Genomic DNA, 16393 nt, shown 5'->3' with positions numbered 1-16393 from the left:
CAAATGAATTTACCATAAAACTCTACCATGCCAAGAAAGGAAATTAATTCTTCCTTGTTCTCTGGTTCCTTTACCTTGTTAATAGTGTCCACTAACTCCTTTTTGGGATAAATTCCTTCCCCAGTTATTCTATGTCCCAAGTAGTTTACTTCCTGTACACCAAACTTACATTTACTTCTCTTGAGCGCCATGCCCGCATCCTCCAAGCGTTTCAGAACCGCACACACACGACTATAATGTTCTTGAACACTGTTCCCATAAATCAGTAAGTCATCCTGATAGCACCTCACTCCAGCCAGCCCTCTCAAAATTCGAGCCATTATCCTTTGAAATACAGATGCCGCGGACACAAGCCCAAAAGGCATCCTTTTATACCTATAAGTGCCCATGGGAGTGATAAATGCTGTCAGATCCTGAGAAGACTCATCCAACTCCACCTGATGATATGCGGAGGCCAGATCCAGAGTAGTGAAAAACTTATCCCCCTCCAACGTACTCACCATCTCATCAATATTTGGTAGAGGAAATCTATCCACTACCACCTCTTTATTTAACGATCTCAGGTCAATACAAAGCCTAATCTCACCAGTTGGTTTTTTAACGACAACCACCGGAGCCAACCATTCAGTAGCTTCCACCTGCTCAATCACTCCATTCTTCATCAACTTATCTATTTCCTCCTTCACTTTCTCATGCTCCATCAGGGGTATTCTTCTTACTTTCGCTATTACAGGAACAGCATTCTCCTTCAATCTAATGTGATGTTTATACCCTTTCAAACACCCTAAACCTTCCTTGAAAACCTTTGGGAATTTTCCTGCTAATTCTCCTCCTAGATCCACTTCACTCTCTTTCATTTCATTACCATTTACTTCTTGAATCAGAACCTGAGGATTAGCATTCGGATTCAAACTCACCCCAAGTTTACCCTGATGCACCCAGCCCAGTAATGTATCACCCTTCTTTGCAACATAAATCTTACCAACTATTATCTTACTCCCAAGTTCTATCTCAGCCATAAAACATCCAAGCATCTTAATTGGTTTATCTCCATATCCAAGTGGTCTCAAATCAGATTTCATCAGCTTTACTTTCCCCGCAAAATATGCATTAAACAACTCCTCATCAATCAATGTTATGCGAGAACACGAATCAAACTTAAAATTTATCATTACATTTTCCACTTTCACTAAATGTGTTGGATGATCAGCCACTTCACATTTTATTTCAAAAGTAATCGTTCTAACTTGTGGCTGACTCCATCTCTTCTTTGTTATATCAGGCCTAAACACTTTGGTTCTACAAAATTTGGCATAGTGACCTTTCTTTCCACACGAGATACACACAATCCTCAATGCAGGACATATTGATGAATTCGTCAAATGACCTATTTGTCCACACCTAAAACACGCAAATTTGTTACTTTGCCCTGTATACAAATTCTGACTTGTAAGATTAGATCCTGCATTTTGTTTCTCAAAATTACTTGAAGTCTCATCTTTCTTTACTTGACAAACCACATCTTCTACTTTTGTTTCTTCTTTTTTCTCATTTAAAGATCCTTTTTCCTTCTCCTTCTTCAACTCACCAACACACTTAGTCATATGTTCTACTTGTTTTGCTATCACCAACACTTCCTCAAGAGGCGGTTCATCCTTCAACCATAATTCCTTTCTGATGTCATCATGTGCGCACCTCAGTACAAATTGATCCCTAATCCGTTCATCTAAAGTCTGACCATAATTACATGAAGAGGCCAGCTTTCTCAATGAGGAAACATATTCTTCAACAGTCTCATCCTTTTTCTGCTCTCTCAATCCAAAGTGATAGCGTTCCATAATGGTACTGACCCTTGGCAGATAATGTTTATCAAGTTGTGCAATTGCAATTTCGTATTCATTCAAATTCCGTTGTTCTCCAGCTGACAAATCAGGTAGATGTTCCAAAACGTCTTGACCTTCCCCCCCCCCAAACAATGAAGAAGAAGACGAAGTTTCCTTTCCGCACTCAAAATAGTTCCGCACACCCTCGCATAGTTAGCAAATATTTTCTTCCATTTTTTCCATTTAATATTTGGTTCTCCTGGACTCGTTAAAAAGAAAGCAGGCTGAGTTACATTCTGCATTTTTTTTAATTTATATATATATATATATATATATGTTCCTTCCTCTTTTTTTTTATTAAATAGAATACTTTTTTTTTTATACAAGTATTCCTTTTAACCTTTCTCCTCTCTTTTCTTCTCCAATTCTTTTTCTTTGCTAGTCCCACAAGATTCCTATTGCATTACAATGTCTCTTATTTTCTTTTCTTTCCTTTCTTTTTTTTATTTTTTATTCTGACGTCACAATGCTGCTCTTTACACTTCCCAAAGCTTTTCTTCTTAATTCGACATTCCACACTTGAACGGCAGCGCTTACAACCTTTGTGATGTAATTTCAATTTTTTTTTAACACGCTTGGAGCGCAGCGTACAATGCTTCTCTTTTCACTTCCCAAAGTTCACTTTCTTAATTCTATATTCTACTCCTGAAACGCAGCGTTTACCACCTTTGAAACGCAAACAGACGTTGTTTCTTCTAACGTAAGACGTCTGGAACGCAGCGCTTCCGACGCGCAGCCCAACGTCAGATGTACGCGAGTCTCTTTCCTTCCAAGTTCTACTTTCAACGCACGAGACCCTGCGCGAGAAACTAACGTTCTTCAATCCTTAATTTCCTTTTTTATTTCAATAAACACTTGATCGGCCCAGCTCCGATCCACGCCCCCCACCAAACTCCTCACTGCACTTTCTTTCCTTTTCTTTTCTCCGCCACTGGGAAGACTCCACTTCCTTTTTTTTAAAAAAAACAGCCGCTGGAGGAGCAGGAGCGTCGTTCTTCTTTCCCGCCTGTGTTGGGGTGGGGTTCACCCGATCGTCGCCAAATAATGTAGTGTCTGGATCCAGAATTTATCAGTCAGGAACATATTAGTTTTAAGAGTAAGCTTTAATCACAACCCCAGCCACAGGTCTAATTCGCAACTGACAAAAGGAACCTCCATGCATTCCAGAATCTCACACAAGATCGGAATACACAGAGAAGGATATTCCAATACATTAAAGGTACAGTTATAAAAATAGAAGTACACCATCACACCAGTCTTATGACGATGTCAAGCAAAAACTCAGGGCCATGGGCCTCCGATACGGTCTCCTCTTCCCGGCTCGACTTAAGGTGCTCTTCCAGGACAAAACCTTTTTCTTTGACACCCCCCAGGCGGCAAGGACCTGGCTTACGGAGGAGTGGCCACTCCTACTTGGTGCGGCCCCCTCCGCTGCCCGCAGAACGACGCAGCCTAGCCAGGAAGTACCCAAGGCCCAGCGGCGCCGAACCGGATCTAGACGACGAGGCAGCCGCCGGGGAGGGAGCTCTCATTCGCAGGGGGCGCATTCCCGGCACCCTCTGCCTCAGGCCTCGAACCAAAGGGCCTCCTCCCCCACCCTGGCCTCTTCACTTATCGATAGGGGTAGTGCCCCAGGCTCAGACGTCACCCGGCGGAGGGCCATGTTGGACTCTGACCTGTCTGAGAGCCCCGTGATCCATGGCTCTGGTGGGGAGGAGGGGGTGTTATCACCGCTATAGTTTGTGTAACTTCATTTCACCCTTCAAGACCCTGTATATCGGGCCTACTCCCGACCCCATGAGAAGGGATCTACCTGGCCCATCTGGGTGGCCGGCCAGGGTTTACCTTTTCATTGCAATCCCGGATCTGATCCAACCTATGACTCTTACGTTATCCTCTCCCTGTTTTTTACTGTGGGCATTCATCTGTATACATGGAGGGGGGTCCAACTCAGCCATGCTCCGGATTGTTTGTTGCTAACCGTTTTAGAGTAGCGAATCACCTCTTTGTGGGGTAGTTAGTGGTTGGGGTTTTTGGGGCGACATATGCTTCTACTTCAGAAGTGTAGGGTGGGGGGAGTTGGGGGGCAAGGGAGGAGAGGGGGACCGTTGTTTCCCGACAGTTATTTTTAGCTGCCTACTGGCCGCTGGTTGCAGTTCTCATTGGTAGCCATGATTCCCTGATTGGTCCACAGTTGACAAGCAGATCACATCTCCCACCAGTTTGTCATTTTTGGCCGCCTACGGGCCGCTGTATGAGGTTCTCCTTGGTAGTAGTGTCACCCTCATTGTTTCAACAGTTGACAAGCAGATCACCACTTCCCAGGCCCCCTTTCCTGCGCCCGGGTCTGGGTGGGTGCTCCCCTTGGGCTGGGCACGGTCCCAAGTCGACATCCGTCCCTCCGCAGCCCATTCCTCTAGATGACGTACACCCTCAATAGGCCTCCCCACATCCTCTCCTGGAATGTCAATGGCCTCCTGGACCGAATCAAGCTCACAGCCGTCCTCCGCTCTGCTCACCGCCACACACCGCACATTCTCTTCCTCCAGCGCACCTCCTGGATACACAGTGCAACTTCCTAGCCCGCTACGGATTTGACAGGGTATGGCATTCTGGTTTTACACGGGGCTCCCGAGTGGTGGCTATCTTGCTCAGAAAGGGGCTTCCCTTTACCCTGGCTAAAACCAAGACTGATGCACAGGGCCACTACGTGGCTGTCTCGGGAACCATTGAAGGGCGCCCTTTGAACCTCCTAAGCACTTACATTCCCCCTGCGCTCCTGTCTCCAACTCTTCGCCACCTTACACAGGTAATCTCCTCCTTTCCACAGGGTCTTACAGTGGTTGGGGGGACTTCAACGCTGTCCTGCAACCCCTGCATGACACAACGGGAACCCCATCGGAGGTCCGTGGCGCCTCCGCGAGGATCCTCTCGAGCTGGTCTTCGGCCCCGGACCTTTGTGACGTATGGCGGGTTTGGAACCACCGCAGGGAACAATACACTCACACATCGGCAGCCCACCACACTCACTCCCCTATAGACCTCCTCCTGATGCCTGCCACAGACTGCCAGCTGGTATCTGGGGCCACGATATTGCCCAGGGGGATTTCTGATCATTCTTCCATCTCCCTCCATCTTGGGTCCTCCCCGGCGGGTCCAAGGGCGACTTGGCGGCTAAACGCTTGGTTCCTGCAGGACTCTGAGCTAGTGGAGTCACTCGGTCAGGAATTTCGTCACTATTTTTCCACTAATACGGACTCGGTCCCCTCGCCGGGGACGCTATGGGAGGCCGGCAAGGCTGTTGTCCGGGGGTGGCCAGGGGATTGGTCCACGGGAAGCGGACGGAGCAAACGCCCAACTTGTCCAGCTGGAGTCTCGGGCTGCGCAGCTGGAAAAAACTCAGCTCACTAACGGTCACGGAGATTCCTCCCGGCAATTAGCAGCGGTTCGCGAGGAGATTCGCCAGATCTCGTTGGAATCTACTCAAATGCTTTGGTGTTTATGCGTGGCCCGTATTTATGGGTGGGGTGATAAGAATGGCAAGCTCCTCCACAACCCAGTGTCATATCCCAAAGTCCACCCGAAATCCGCTCGGATACCGGGGCCCACCGAGTGACGTCCTCAGCCATCGCACAAACTTTTGCAGATTATTACGCGACCCTCTATACCGCTCGCCCACCGGGCGCTCCTCTGGCGGATTTGCTGGAGAGGACTGGTACCCAGCTGCTGTGTCTCCCTCAGGAGACCACAGAGGCTCTGGATCGCCTCTTCACCCTAGAAGAAATCCAGGAGGCTATTTCATTATTACACCCCGGTAAAACGACTAGTCCTGATGGTTACCCTCAGGAGTACTACCCGGCCTTTCAGGATATTTTGGCTCCCCATTTGATGGAACTATTCCGTCATGTGGCGGAGACAGGGTCCTTCTCACCAGAATCCGATGTGGCCACAATAGTGGTCATTCCAAAGACGCAGCCGCCCTCCCTGAATTGTGCGGACTACCGCCCGATCTCGCTGATTAACAAGGAGATCAAGATCTTCGCTACTATGATAGCTCAGAGACTCCGACCCCTTCTGCAAGACTCGATCCACCCCGATCAATGTGGATTCATGCCGGCCAGGGGCACTCGTCACTGCATTCGCCGCCTCCACCTGGCTTTGTCCCACCGAGGTCACCTAACCCCGTATTTGGCACTACTTTTCATCGACTTTGAAAAGGCCTTTGATACGGTGGACTGAGGCTATCTTGCAGATGTGCTGGAAAGGATGGGTTTTGGTCTCTCCTTCCGCCACCTGATCAGCGTTGTCTCTACTAACCCCAGAGCCCGTGTTCTCGTTAACGGCAGTGGCAGCTGGTGACATTTGAAAGTGGTGAGGTGTAAAATTGGCGGTGGAGGGCACCTCGGCGAGCGAGCCGAAGGACCACTGCCTCCATAACTATTTTCTATTGTATATTGACAAATATAGTTTACAGCAAGCGGGTATTTGCACTGACGAGCGTGTCTTGTTGCATCAAAGAAAGCGGAGTACTATTTACAGTGCAAGTCTGAGTGCTCATGCCTTTGTGAGCGCATGCAGGTCGCAGCATTTGAGGCGCATCGAGGGAAGCAGAGTGCCGGCAGCCGGACTGGAGGCGCAGTGACGTGTCTTTTGACCATGTCCTCAGAGAACAGGGAAGGGGCAGTGCTTTAAGTGGGATGAAAAAACTGGGGGGTCTCTAAAAAGGATGTGGCAAACCTGTTAATTGTACGTGGCCAACACAATTAGGGGCATGGCCGAAATCATGAGGCACAAGCTTGCGATTCAATATATTTCTCCTGGTTTACTTGTCTAGATAACAGCACTAAATTAATTGAAAAAACATAAAAGCATAGGTCTAATATCGCCAGCAACCGAACAGAGCCGTGGGTTAATTATTTAGTTAGTACTTTAATCCCGGCAACCCGATTCACTCCATGAGACACCTGAGCCTACTCCCCCTGTTTATAACAAGATAGCAGCAACTCCTTCAATGTACTTCTAGCGCCTTTTCAATCAGGTACCATTTATTTGTTCTGTGCATTTAACTGCAGTTTCCAGCTTTGCTTAGTACTACAATCAACGAACTACAATCAACGCATAACAATGAAATCATCCATTGCTCCTCTGCCGGCAGGCTGGCGGAGGGGCCTAAAAACGGGATGCCATAATGTTGGCCGAAATCAATGCTCCGAAAACACTGAAAAAAAACAAGGCCCAGCACCTGCCCATCACAAGGCAGCCGAGCCAAGTCAAGCCAGTATACAGTAGTGACACTATTGTCCTAAATCAGTTTTTACGCCTCTCCCATCAGTGTTGCACCCCAGATATGCCCACGCCTTATAAATCCGAATTTGGTGTGCATGTTGCAGGCACACATGCAGGTGTACAGTACAGCACACATAAATTCACACATGCGGACACCTACAGACATCCATGCATACACACAGGCCGAGCGCAACACACAGACACCCTGTGGTTTTCACTTTTCTTTCCCGTCACACTTATACTAGCACACCCTCTCGAGCGCAGAGTTTGCAAGATGTAACAGTGAGTCTATGTGAAAATCCGTCGATCACAACAAGGAAAAGTCGCGTTTCAGCGTTCCTGGCATACAGGCAGCACTTTTCATGCTGGAGTGCTTGTAAATCACGAACAAGAACAGGGCGATAATGTACCGAAGCCCCACTCCCATGGGTGAACATTCACAGCCCAGCAGCAATTTATACAGGACAATCTGGGTCACACTTCTCTGGGTCACACTTACAACAAGGAGGAAGCGACAACGGGGAAAATAACTTTCCTACTAACCTGCAGTCGAGTCGATGGACTGTCATAGGGCACTCAACTCGAGTCAGTCATCCCTGCAGTCCGTGTCCAACATCTAGCTGCCCGGACAGTTGATGTCACGCAGTTGCTTTCAGAAAGTTCCACCAGCAGTGCAGACACACGCAGGAAGTGTGAGGTCGAGTCTGCGCAGACTCGAACCCTTGGCTTCCCACCTGCCACTCCCCTTTTCCAACTCGTCACAGGGTGGGTCTCACCACACCCTGTAATGAGTTGGGAAAGGGCTGGGTGACAGTCTCCACTCCGTGATTGACATGGAGGGTAAGCGATCCCGGGCTTTGACTGAAAACGCCCGGGGCTAACTTTCTCTCCACGCCATCAGGGGGTGGAGACTGGGCCCTGAAGCTATGTCTTTGCCGAGCTGATGACATCACAGCCTTCAGGGCAGTGAGGTTGTCGGCCCGGCAAACACTTAGGCTTCTTTGGGAAGGAAGGGGAGTCAGTCACGTCACGTGACATGCTTCGCTTTCAGTCACGGCAGCAGTATTGATGAGTGGCTGGCTGCTGCTGCGGGCAGACAGTGCCTGTGTTCACACTAATGGCATCAGAGGCAAAATTAGAAACTAAAACGTTTTTTGTTTAAAATAAATAAAATATGATTGAACGCTTTGGGAACGAGGGCGGAGCCCCAACGCCCTCGGGGAGAAACCGCCTCTGGTTAACGGTGAGCTTTCAGAGACATTCCCAATCCGGAGGGGTACACTTCAGGGGTGTCCGCTCTCACCACTATTATTCGCACTAGCGATGGAGCCCCTGGCGGCGCTCATCCGGCAGGACCCGCTTATCCGGGGTTGGGCCTTGGACTTGAGCCAGGTCCATAAGATAGCCCTATATGCGGATGACGTCCTGCTTTATCTGGCGGACCCAGATAGTTCTGGCCCCAGGTGCCTGGAGGTCCTCTCCGCTTTCGAGCGGGTCTCTGGACTCCGCCTCAATCCGGTGAAGTCAACTCTGGTCCCTCTGCATCCCTCCCGGGCTTGCTTTGACTGGCAGGTGGACATCCACCTTAGGAGACAATCCTTCAAATATCTAGGCGTGTGGGTTACCCTTCTGCCAGAGCTCTAATGGGCTTTGAATATCACACCTTTGGTCGTCAGGATGAAGACGGACCTTAAGAGATGGCAGACCCTCCCCCTTAACCCCCTGGGCAGGAGTGCGCTCTTTAAAATGATGGTACTCCCCGTTTTCTCTACATACTGCAAAACATTACCATCCACCTCCCGGGTAGTTGGTTCCGCGAACTAGACGGTGTTCTTACCAAGTTTCTCTGGGGAGGAGGGAGGCCGCGTTTATCACTGGCGCATCCCCCCCCTTTGATGGGGGAATGGGAGTAACTAATCACCACCTCTACTACTTGGCCACGAGACTCATCGTGGTCCACGATTGGTTTGCGGGCGGATGGTCCGACCCGGCATACCGCGTGGAACTCGGAACAATGGACTTCACGCAGATCCAGGCCTTTTAATATGGCAGCCCAGTGCCACAGGCTCTGCCCCCTGTCACTAGGACGGTGCTTGTGGCCTGGCGCGCAACCCTGCGTCACGTGCAGTGGGACCGAAGGCTCACCCGACAGACGGCACTTTGGCATGGGTCCTGAATGTGTGAGGTCTCGTCCCTGCAGGGGTTCTGCCGCTGGGACCTCATTGGGCTTTCGTTGCTTGGAGATGTATGGGTGGGAGACCACATTCGATCCTTTGCTGACCTGCAGCAGCGACACGCTCTTCTCCACTCCCAATTCTATAAATATCTACTGCTCAGACACGCCCTCCATACACATGTCTCACCCTCTGTTTCCTTTCCGGAGTTCAGCCCGCTGGAGGCCCAGGTGATGATGGGGAACCTGGGGAGGGGGGAAGTGTCCCACATATACCGGTCACTGGTCAACAATGGTCCCGCTTCCCTGGATCGGCTCAGGGCTCGATGGGAGGGGTGGCTGGGCCCCCTAGATGAGACGGACTGGCGAGATGCCCTTATGGCACACAAAATCCTGACCACATCCTCCAAGTTGCGCCTGGTCCAACTTTACTACCTTCATGCAGCATACCTCACTCCACAACGTTAATTCCGGGCCCAGATGAGATCCTCCCCAGCATGCGCGCGCTGTGACTCCGCCCCAGCCGATTTCTATCACATGGTATAGTGTTGTCCGGCTTTGGCACCGTTCTGGAGAGGGGTGGAACTCGAACTCATGCAGGCCCTGGGATGGGAGGTTCCCCATGACCCGAAGCGCTTGCTGCTGGGAGTGTTCGACGGCCTAGATGGCTCTAAGGCAGACAAGTGCTTCCTGGGGATCGCTGTTGCAGTGGCAAAAAGAGATATAGCTGCGAACTGGTCCCAGGCTAAGGCGCCAACTGTAATGAGATGGAAGAGGGGAGTGGACTGGTGTGGAATTTAGGAATAATCCCTATTTGAAGCCCGGGGTTGCCCTGACTTATTCAGTAAAGTGTGGGGTAAATGGTTTAATCTGCTATCACTGTGATGATCTGTCTTATATTTTATTTTCTCTACATCTGTATTTATTAGCTGGACTGCCATGCCTCGTACTGATGGGCCGCCCTTGTCTTATCAACTGTATACAATGTCATGTTTCTCTCCGTGATTAATGATCTGCTGCCAATTAATTTTTGTGTTATTGAAAATCCAATAAAGTTGATTATCAAAAAAAATGTGCATCTGCTCTTATTGATGAGCAATTCCTAACATTATCCAAGAAGCTCAAAAGGCTAATTTGTGTTCCTCGGTCTTTGTCTCTGTCTAAATTTGAGTATGTGTCTGGCTTCCTCTTTCTGTCACTCCCCTATATATGTCTGTTCCTCTCCTTCAGACTCTTTCTGTGTTCCTCTCCCTCTGTCATTCTTTATTTGTCTCTCCGTTACCTCCTCTATTTTCTCTGTTCCTCTCTTTTTCATCCTTCTCTTCTCTGACATTCTGTCTGTCATTCTCGCACACTCTCTCTTTTCCTGTACTCTCTTTCTTTGTTTCCCCCCTTCCTCAGTGCTGCCTTCCTGAGGCCGGGTTTTTTTTGTGCACCATGTTTAAGCTTCAACATAGAGCCTTAAAATGGCAAAAAATGTAAGGTCTTTTTTAATGCATAAAAAAATTACTAATCCTTGATATTCTGGCATACTATGGCTTTTGTAAAGCATAGTTCTGATCTGGTCAGGTCCTGAATCGTTTACCGTTCTTTTGACTGGTGAGACCAAGGGCCTTTTTCACGAAGGTAAAATTACACTTCTGTGTACGTTTATGTTTTTTTGCTATTCACTAAGAGATTTACAAGTAGTATCTTTACGAGTGCGGGTCTGTTGTACTAGTCCACCTATAGGCGAGCTTTCTTTGTCCCTGGGCCATGCTAGAAGTGAATCAGGATGAACAGGAAACAGTCACTAATAATAATGAACATTTGCAGCGAAGAGTGTCTCGTGTAATAAGAGCCCGCCTACGCTCAGAGGTTTAGGATGTTCTCTGTATATATGCTGATCATTAGTATTTCTTCTCAGAATGTAGTCACAGGTTTCTTCTGCTCCGTATGCTCTAACCCTGTGGTCTGCTGTTATTTTGGCCTAGACCGAGTTGCCATAGTCACATATTTAGAGCATGATCCTAGTTTGAAATTGTACTCTTTTCCTTCTTCTGGATCACAAAACTACTAAATTCAATACAGATTGCTCTAAAGCAAAGGAGGAAGCTAATGAAGTCACAAAATGTGGGAAAAGGTGAGATCTAAATGTAGGAACATAAAAGCCGTGAGAAATGTGTAAATAAATAATAAATAAATACATAGACAAATAAGAAGCATAAGTGTTGGGGTCCAAAGTTTTTCTTAGGGGCATAATAGTGAATGCTAGCTTTGCTGAATATCTAGGCTGCCTATGCTTGACTAAGCCTTTATGGATAACTTACTTGTCTTCCTTCTTTCTCCGTTTCCTCCTTTTCATCCCTTCTCTTTCTTTCTCGCAGTCAAAATCTGATCATTTATTTCACTATTCTTTCTCTCTGTAAGAATCTTATAATTTAACATAAGTTTTGTTCCTTAAAGATGAGTGCCGGTGCACCCCGCCTGCAACCATCAGCACAAATTAAACACTGCCTAAAAGTCAGACTATTTCCTAGGATTCCTCTGTTAACATGCTGTAGTCAAATAATTATGCAGTTTGAGTGTTGCTGTACATCTGCCTTGATGTCCATATTGTAATTTGAGTATTTTTGCGTTTTTGTTTCAGAATGCGCACCACGCTGTTATCGACAAGACGTTTGAGGAACGATACCGCACAAAGCCTCACACAAAACCGAGATCATTTCAAGGCTTACAAAAGAGGAACAAGCTCATGTGCAATGATCCGAAATGCCTCCACGACTGGGGGATCACTGCACACTATCGCACTCTTCGGGACATCCCAATCATAAAGATTGAGAGTTTTGTGGTTGAGGATATTGAGACAGGTGAACAGATTATGTTCACCAAATGGGTTGGTGTTAATTTTGCAATGAAGGAATTTAATATGGATGAAATGGTCAAGAAATCACCGACTGGCCTGCAGTGATCAATTAGTTGTTGATCAAATTGCAGTTGAAAGGCACACTATGAAGTCTGTACTCATTGAATAGTAAACAAAAGTTGAGCTTCTTCATCCATCTCAGCACCCGTTAAAGTTGTGTATTTTAGTACATTATTTTCTGCCTGCAAAGCTTTCGCATGTACTTTTTGGTCGCAAATACTTATCTCCCCTTACTGATCTCCCATCATTTTACTTTTTTTTGCTTTAAATGCTTTTACAAAAGACATACCGTTATAATAATTATGTTGTTGGTTTCTTCATGATGAGCTCCACCGCATAAATAATATTTCTCAAAAATGTTGAATTCCACAGCCCTTTCAGAAAAAGCATTCAAGTTTGCGATCCTTTGTGTTGGGGCTTTTTAAATAAAGCTGCCCTCGTCAGCTTTGTACCTTAAATTCTTTTCCTGCAAAAACTGCCATCAGCAATGTACCTACTTATTTTCTCGTACGAGTTGGTGGGATTTTTTTATTCAGTCCAGAGTTTTATCCTGTTACAATATTCTCTTTTGGATTTAATTATATATTTAGAAAAAAATCTCTAGGAAATTATATTTTTTCTCCGGGCTCTTTTTGCAGTTTGTTGGGTGCACTACATTTTGCTTGGTGCCTGGGTTTAAAAAGCACAGAGTGTATATAGATGGCTCGACCATTACAGATCAAGATGGCAGATGGGTGGGCTTTAGTCCCTCAACTGTTTCTTTGACATCGTTTTTTTTTTACTGTAAATGTTGTCCACTAGGAATAAGTTACCAGACCTATTGAACGGTGTAAGGTTCAGCTCCATTTCGTGAAGCAAAGGCTTATTGTAACTTTGTGGACTGCAAGAGATCATTACTAACGATCTGATTTTTGGAGAAGTTGCAAAATAATCATAAAAATAATACCATAATAATAACAGCATGTTTTATATAGCTCTTCCTCACACAGTTTTGATGTCTGTAAACACTGCATATTGCCGGTACTACTATTATTATGACTACAAAAAAATTAATTGTGTTGGATTTAACTATTTTGGAAGGAAGGAACACTGAGTTAAGTTTGTGGTAGTCAAGATTGTGATAGACAGCTGACAGCCGACGTCAGCAGTGATCGTCCTTCGCTCATCCCGCCCTCCTCTCCCTTTCTCTTAGAGCCCAGAGGCATTCGCAAAGAGTTAAGAAGTATTTGTTGCCATAACACTTTAGCCAATCTTTACTGTTTCTTGCTTTAGTTGTATGTTGCCTATTGTCATCATTAGCTAAAATATCCTTTATAAGAAGACCTTCCAGGAGGCACTGGTGAAGCAGGCACTGGTGATGCAGAGTAGGTGGGTGCCCCTGCAGAATATAAGGCATCCCACTTCATCAGAGATTATCCTAGGAGAGACCCATCCGTTGAGAGAATAAAACAACTGCAATGTGCCCTGTGTCAGAAGTATTTGAAACATGTACTGTACTAGGAGATTATGTTTGTGCTATTTATTCACGGAACAGTTAAACTCACTCAGAACTGTGAAATGTATCTGGAAACACTTTTAGATTAAATCATAGGCACACATGCCTTTATTTTTAAAAGTATTGTTTTTACATTTAAATAAGCCTCAAATTTAAAGTAAGGGAATGCAATATTTCTGTGGGCAGGTACCCCAATAAAGCACACTAAAACAGAGAACAATAACAAGACAGAGCTGTCTCTTATATACTGTACCACAGTAGCACACAAACAAAACAAAGCAAAAGCATCCTAAAAACCACAAGGGAAATATAAAGATGGATTGGCTTTTGTCAGAAACTGATCACTTTTTTAAATCCGCAGCTTCCTCGTAGTACTTCAGGAGATGCTGAAGTCGGCTATACATGAACCACTGGAAAGGAGAGATTCCTGCTCTAAAATCTCTCAAGCCCCATGTGAACGGGCCTGCATCAGTCTTACGCCTGCTGTGAGGCAGGCGCAAGATTTTGACGCAACGGCGTCCTAAAAGTGACGCAGTGAAATCTCATAGATTTCACTGCGTCACTTCTACAACCCTTCCTTGCGTCAATACGCCCCCCTTGCATACATTATACCTGGCGCAGGTATAATGTGGCGCAGGGGTTTACAAAGTGACGCATCTATGTAGATGCGTCACTTTGTAAATATGGTGCAACAAGGCGCATTTTTTACGCCACTGGTGCGTCACAAAAAGTGACGCACCGGCGGCGTAAAAGTGACGCACAGCCTCATAAATGAGGCCCCTGGTCTCCTGCAACCATACCTCGAAAATCCCACCTACCGTATGCTTTCTCTGCCCCCCTCCTTTAGAATTAAATCACCAGCTTCCTGACAACCCCCTCACCCCTCTTTGCTTTACACTACCTGAAGAACGTAGTATAGAAGTCTGTGCTTCCTTCCTGCCTGTGTACACCCGAGGGATGCAACGCCAGAGTACCCCACTGCTTCCCTCAGGGGTGTGGAGGGTGATGGATCAGCATTGGTCATTTCATCGCTCCTCCCTGGTGTATGCACACGCTGGGAAGGTGTGAAAAGACATGAGAGATGGCGACTGCACTGCCTCCTTGAACTGTAACACCATTGTGGTGAATAAATAGTAATGTTGTGTTGAGCAAGTTTTGGGAACAGATTTAAGCGTCCCTGGTAACGACTTTTACCCTTTTAACCATAAAAGGTAGGACATACAATTTGCAGTTTTCCAGAACTCTTTGACAACACATTGATGGTCCTGAAGATGTACAACAGATTGAGCAAGTTACAAAAGTCCTAATAAACTGAGCCTGAATGTAAACTAAATCTTGGTATAGTAATAGCAGAATACAGATGCCACCAATGTTTTGAAAATATGATAACTGATAAAACAAGCATTAGCAAAGTCAGTTGGTGTGGCTTTACCTTACCAATGCATGTGAGCACAGGCATTCACAAAATCCGCTTACATGCTTTATAACATTAAAGCCTGCCCTGTTGGCTTTGCCATTACTAAGCGGAAGAGTAATAAAGATTGCTTTCTCTACAGAATGCATATATAAAATGAATGTAACAAACAGTGTAATGATTGTACTTTTCAGATGTATAATAGTCCCCTCTGCTTTCTAATGGAAGAACAGCTGGGAATCAACCAATTAGCAGATAGCATATGGTGAGAGGAGGCTACTGGAGAATTTGTAACAATACCTCTTGCAGACTGCTGGGCTGACAAACCAGACCTAAAAAATGAGATTACATTTTGGAATAAAATGCATAAACGAACATTATCCGAAGAAAGTCTGTTGCATTCCCATTGAAGGGATGTGTAACTTGCCATGTCTAATATAGTCCTGTTGTATGTCAAATACTGCTTGTGGGGAAAATCGACCTGGACTGTCACCAAGAGATTAAGCCTCAGTCAAAACTCTTATTCACAGTAGATAAAATAAGAATATTGACGGTCCCCTTTCTGATTGTGGAAGTACATTAGGAATACTTTTAAAACAATGATACTTAAATAAGATATACAAAATGAAAGAGTTAAAATTGGTAAAATACATGATTGGATTGTATTAAAAAAGGTGGCTGTACACCAGGATATTAGGAGACGTGCATCATAGGAGTGAAGCAATCAATACATTATTTAAAATTGTACTTCCCTTCACCCAATGCTTCATTTTGATCAAGTTCTTATTGATTGTCTAGGAATTGTATAACTTTTTTATTTAGGAAACATTATAGTAATTAGTAAATATTGAAAGATAAGCATGTAATTGTATATGGAAGTTGCAGAAATAGTTTTCATATGTATTATAAATTGTCTTACATATTGAAATCCTGCCTCGAAAATAATAAAAATATTTATCATAAACATGTGCACAATTGTCTTTTATGTGAATACTATTAGTGCCTTTTTTTAAATTACCCATAACTAAAAGTTGAACTGTCATAAAGCTTAACACAGTGAGGCATGAAGGAATAAGAGACTCGAAAGGACCGAGGCCACCAATAAGTGGTACAGATAGACATTTAAGGGTAAGCATAAAAGAAGAACTGAGACACAGACCCTAAAGTGTAAAGTCAAAATTGTCTGATAGGATTTTCTGTCATATGTTCCTATCTGTTTATTCTTCTGTTAGAGGAC

The 16393-nt window shown here is 45.6% G+C and overlaps 1 protein-coding gene across 3 annotated transcripts in view; it reads left to right on the top strand.

Moving 5' to 3' along the window:
• RIGI (RNA sensor RIG-I) overlaps window positions 1–16120 on the top strand; it is a 568474-nt gene extending 552354 nt beyond the window's left edge. The window contains exons 19-20 of one of the 3 annotated variants that reach the window (XR_013607126.1): window positions 11972–14268; window positions 14408–16120. Coding sequence is in view for 1 of the 3 variants with exons in the window: in XM_078675991.1 (XP_078532117.1) it covers window positions 11972–12292 (321 nt within the window). In the remaining 2 variants the exon portion in view is untranslated. Of the gene's footprint in view, window positions 1–11971 lie in introns of all 3 variants that reach the window. The other 2 variants (XR_013607125.1, XM_078675991.1) reach the window with 2 other exon arrangements.
• The last annotated feature ends 273 nt before the right edge of the window (window positions 16121–16393 follow it).

The sequence above is a fragment of the Lissotriton helveticus genome, chromosome 2_1, assembly GCF_964261635.1.
Source record: "Lissotriton helveticus chromosome 2_1, aLisHel1.1, whole genome shotgun sequence".
Lineage (NCBI taxonomy): Eukaryota > Metazoa > Chordata > Amphibia > Caudata > Salamandridae > Lissotriton > Lissotriton helveticus.
The sequence above is the reverse complement of the archived record's forward strand: the minus strand, read 5'-3'. Positions and strand labels throughout refer to the sequence as shown.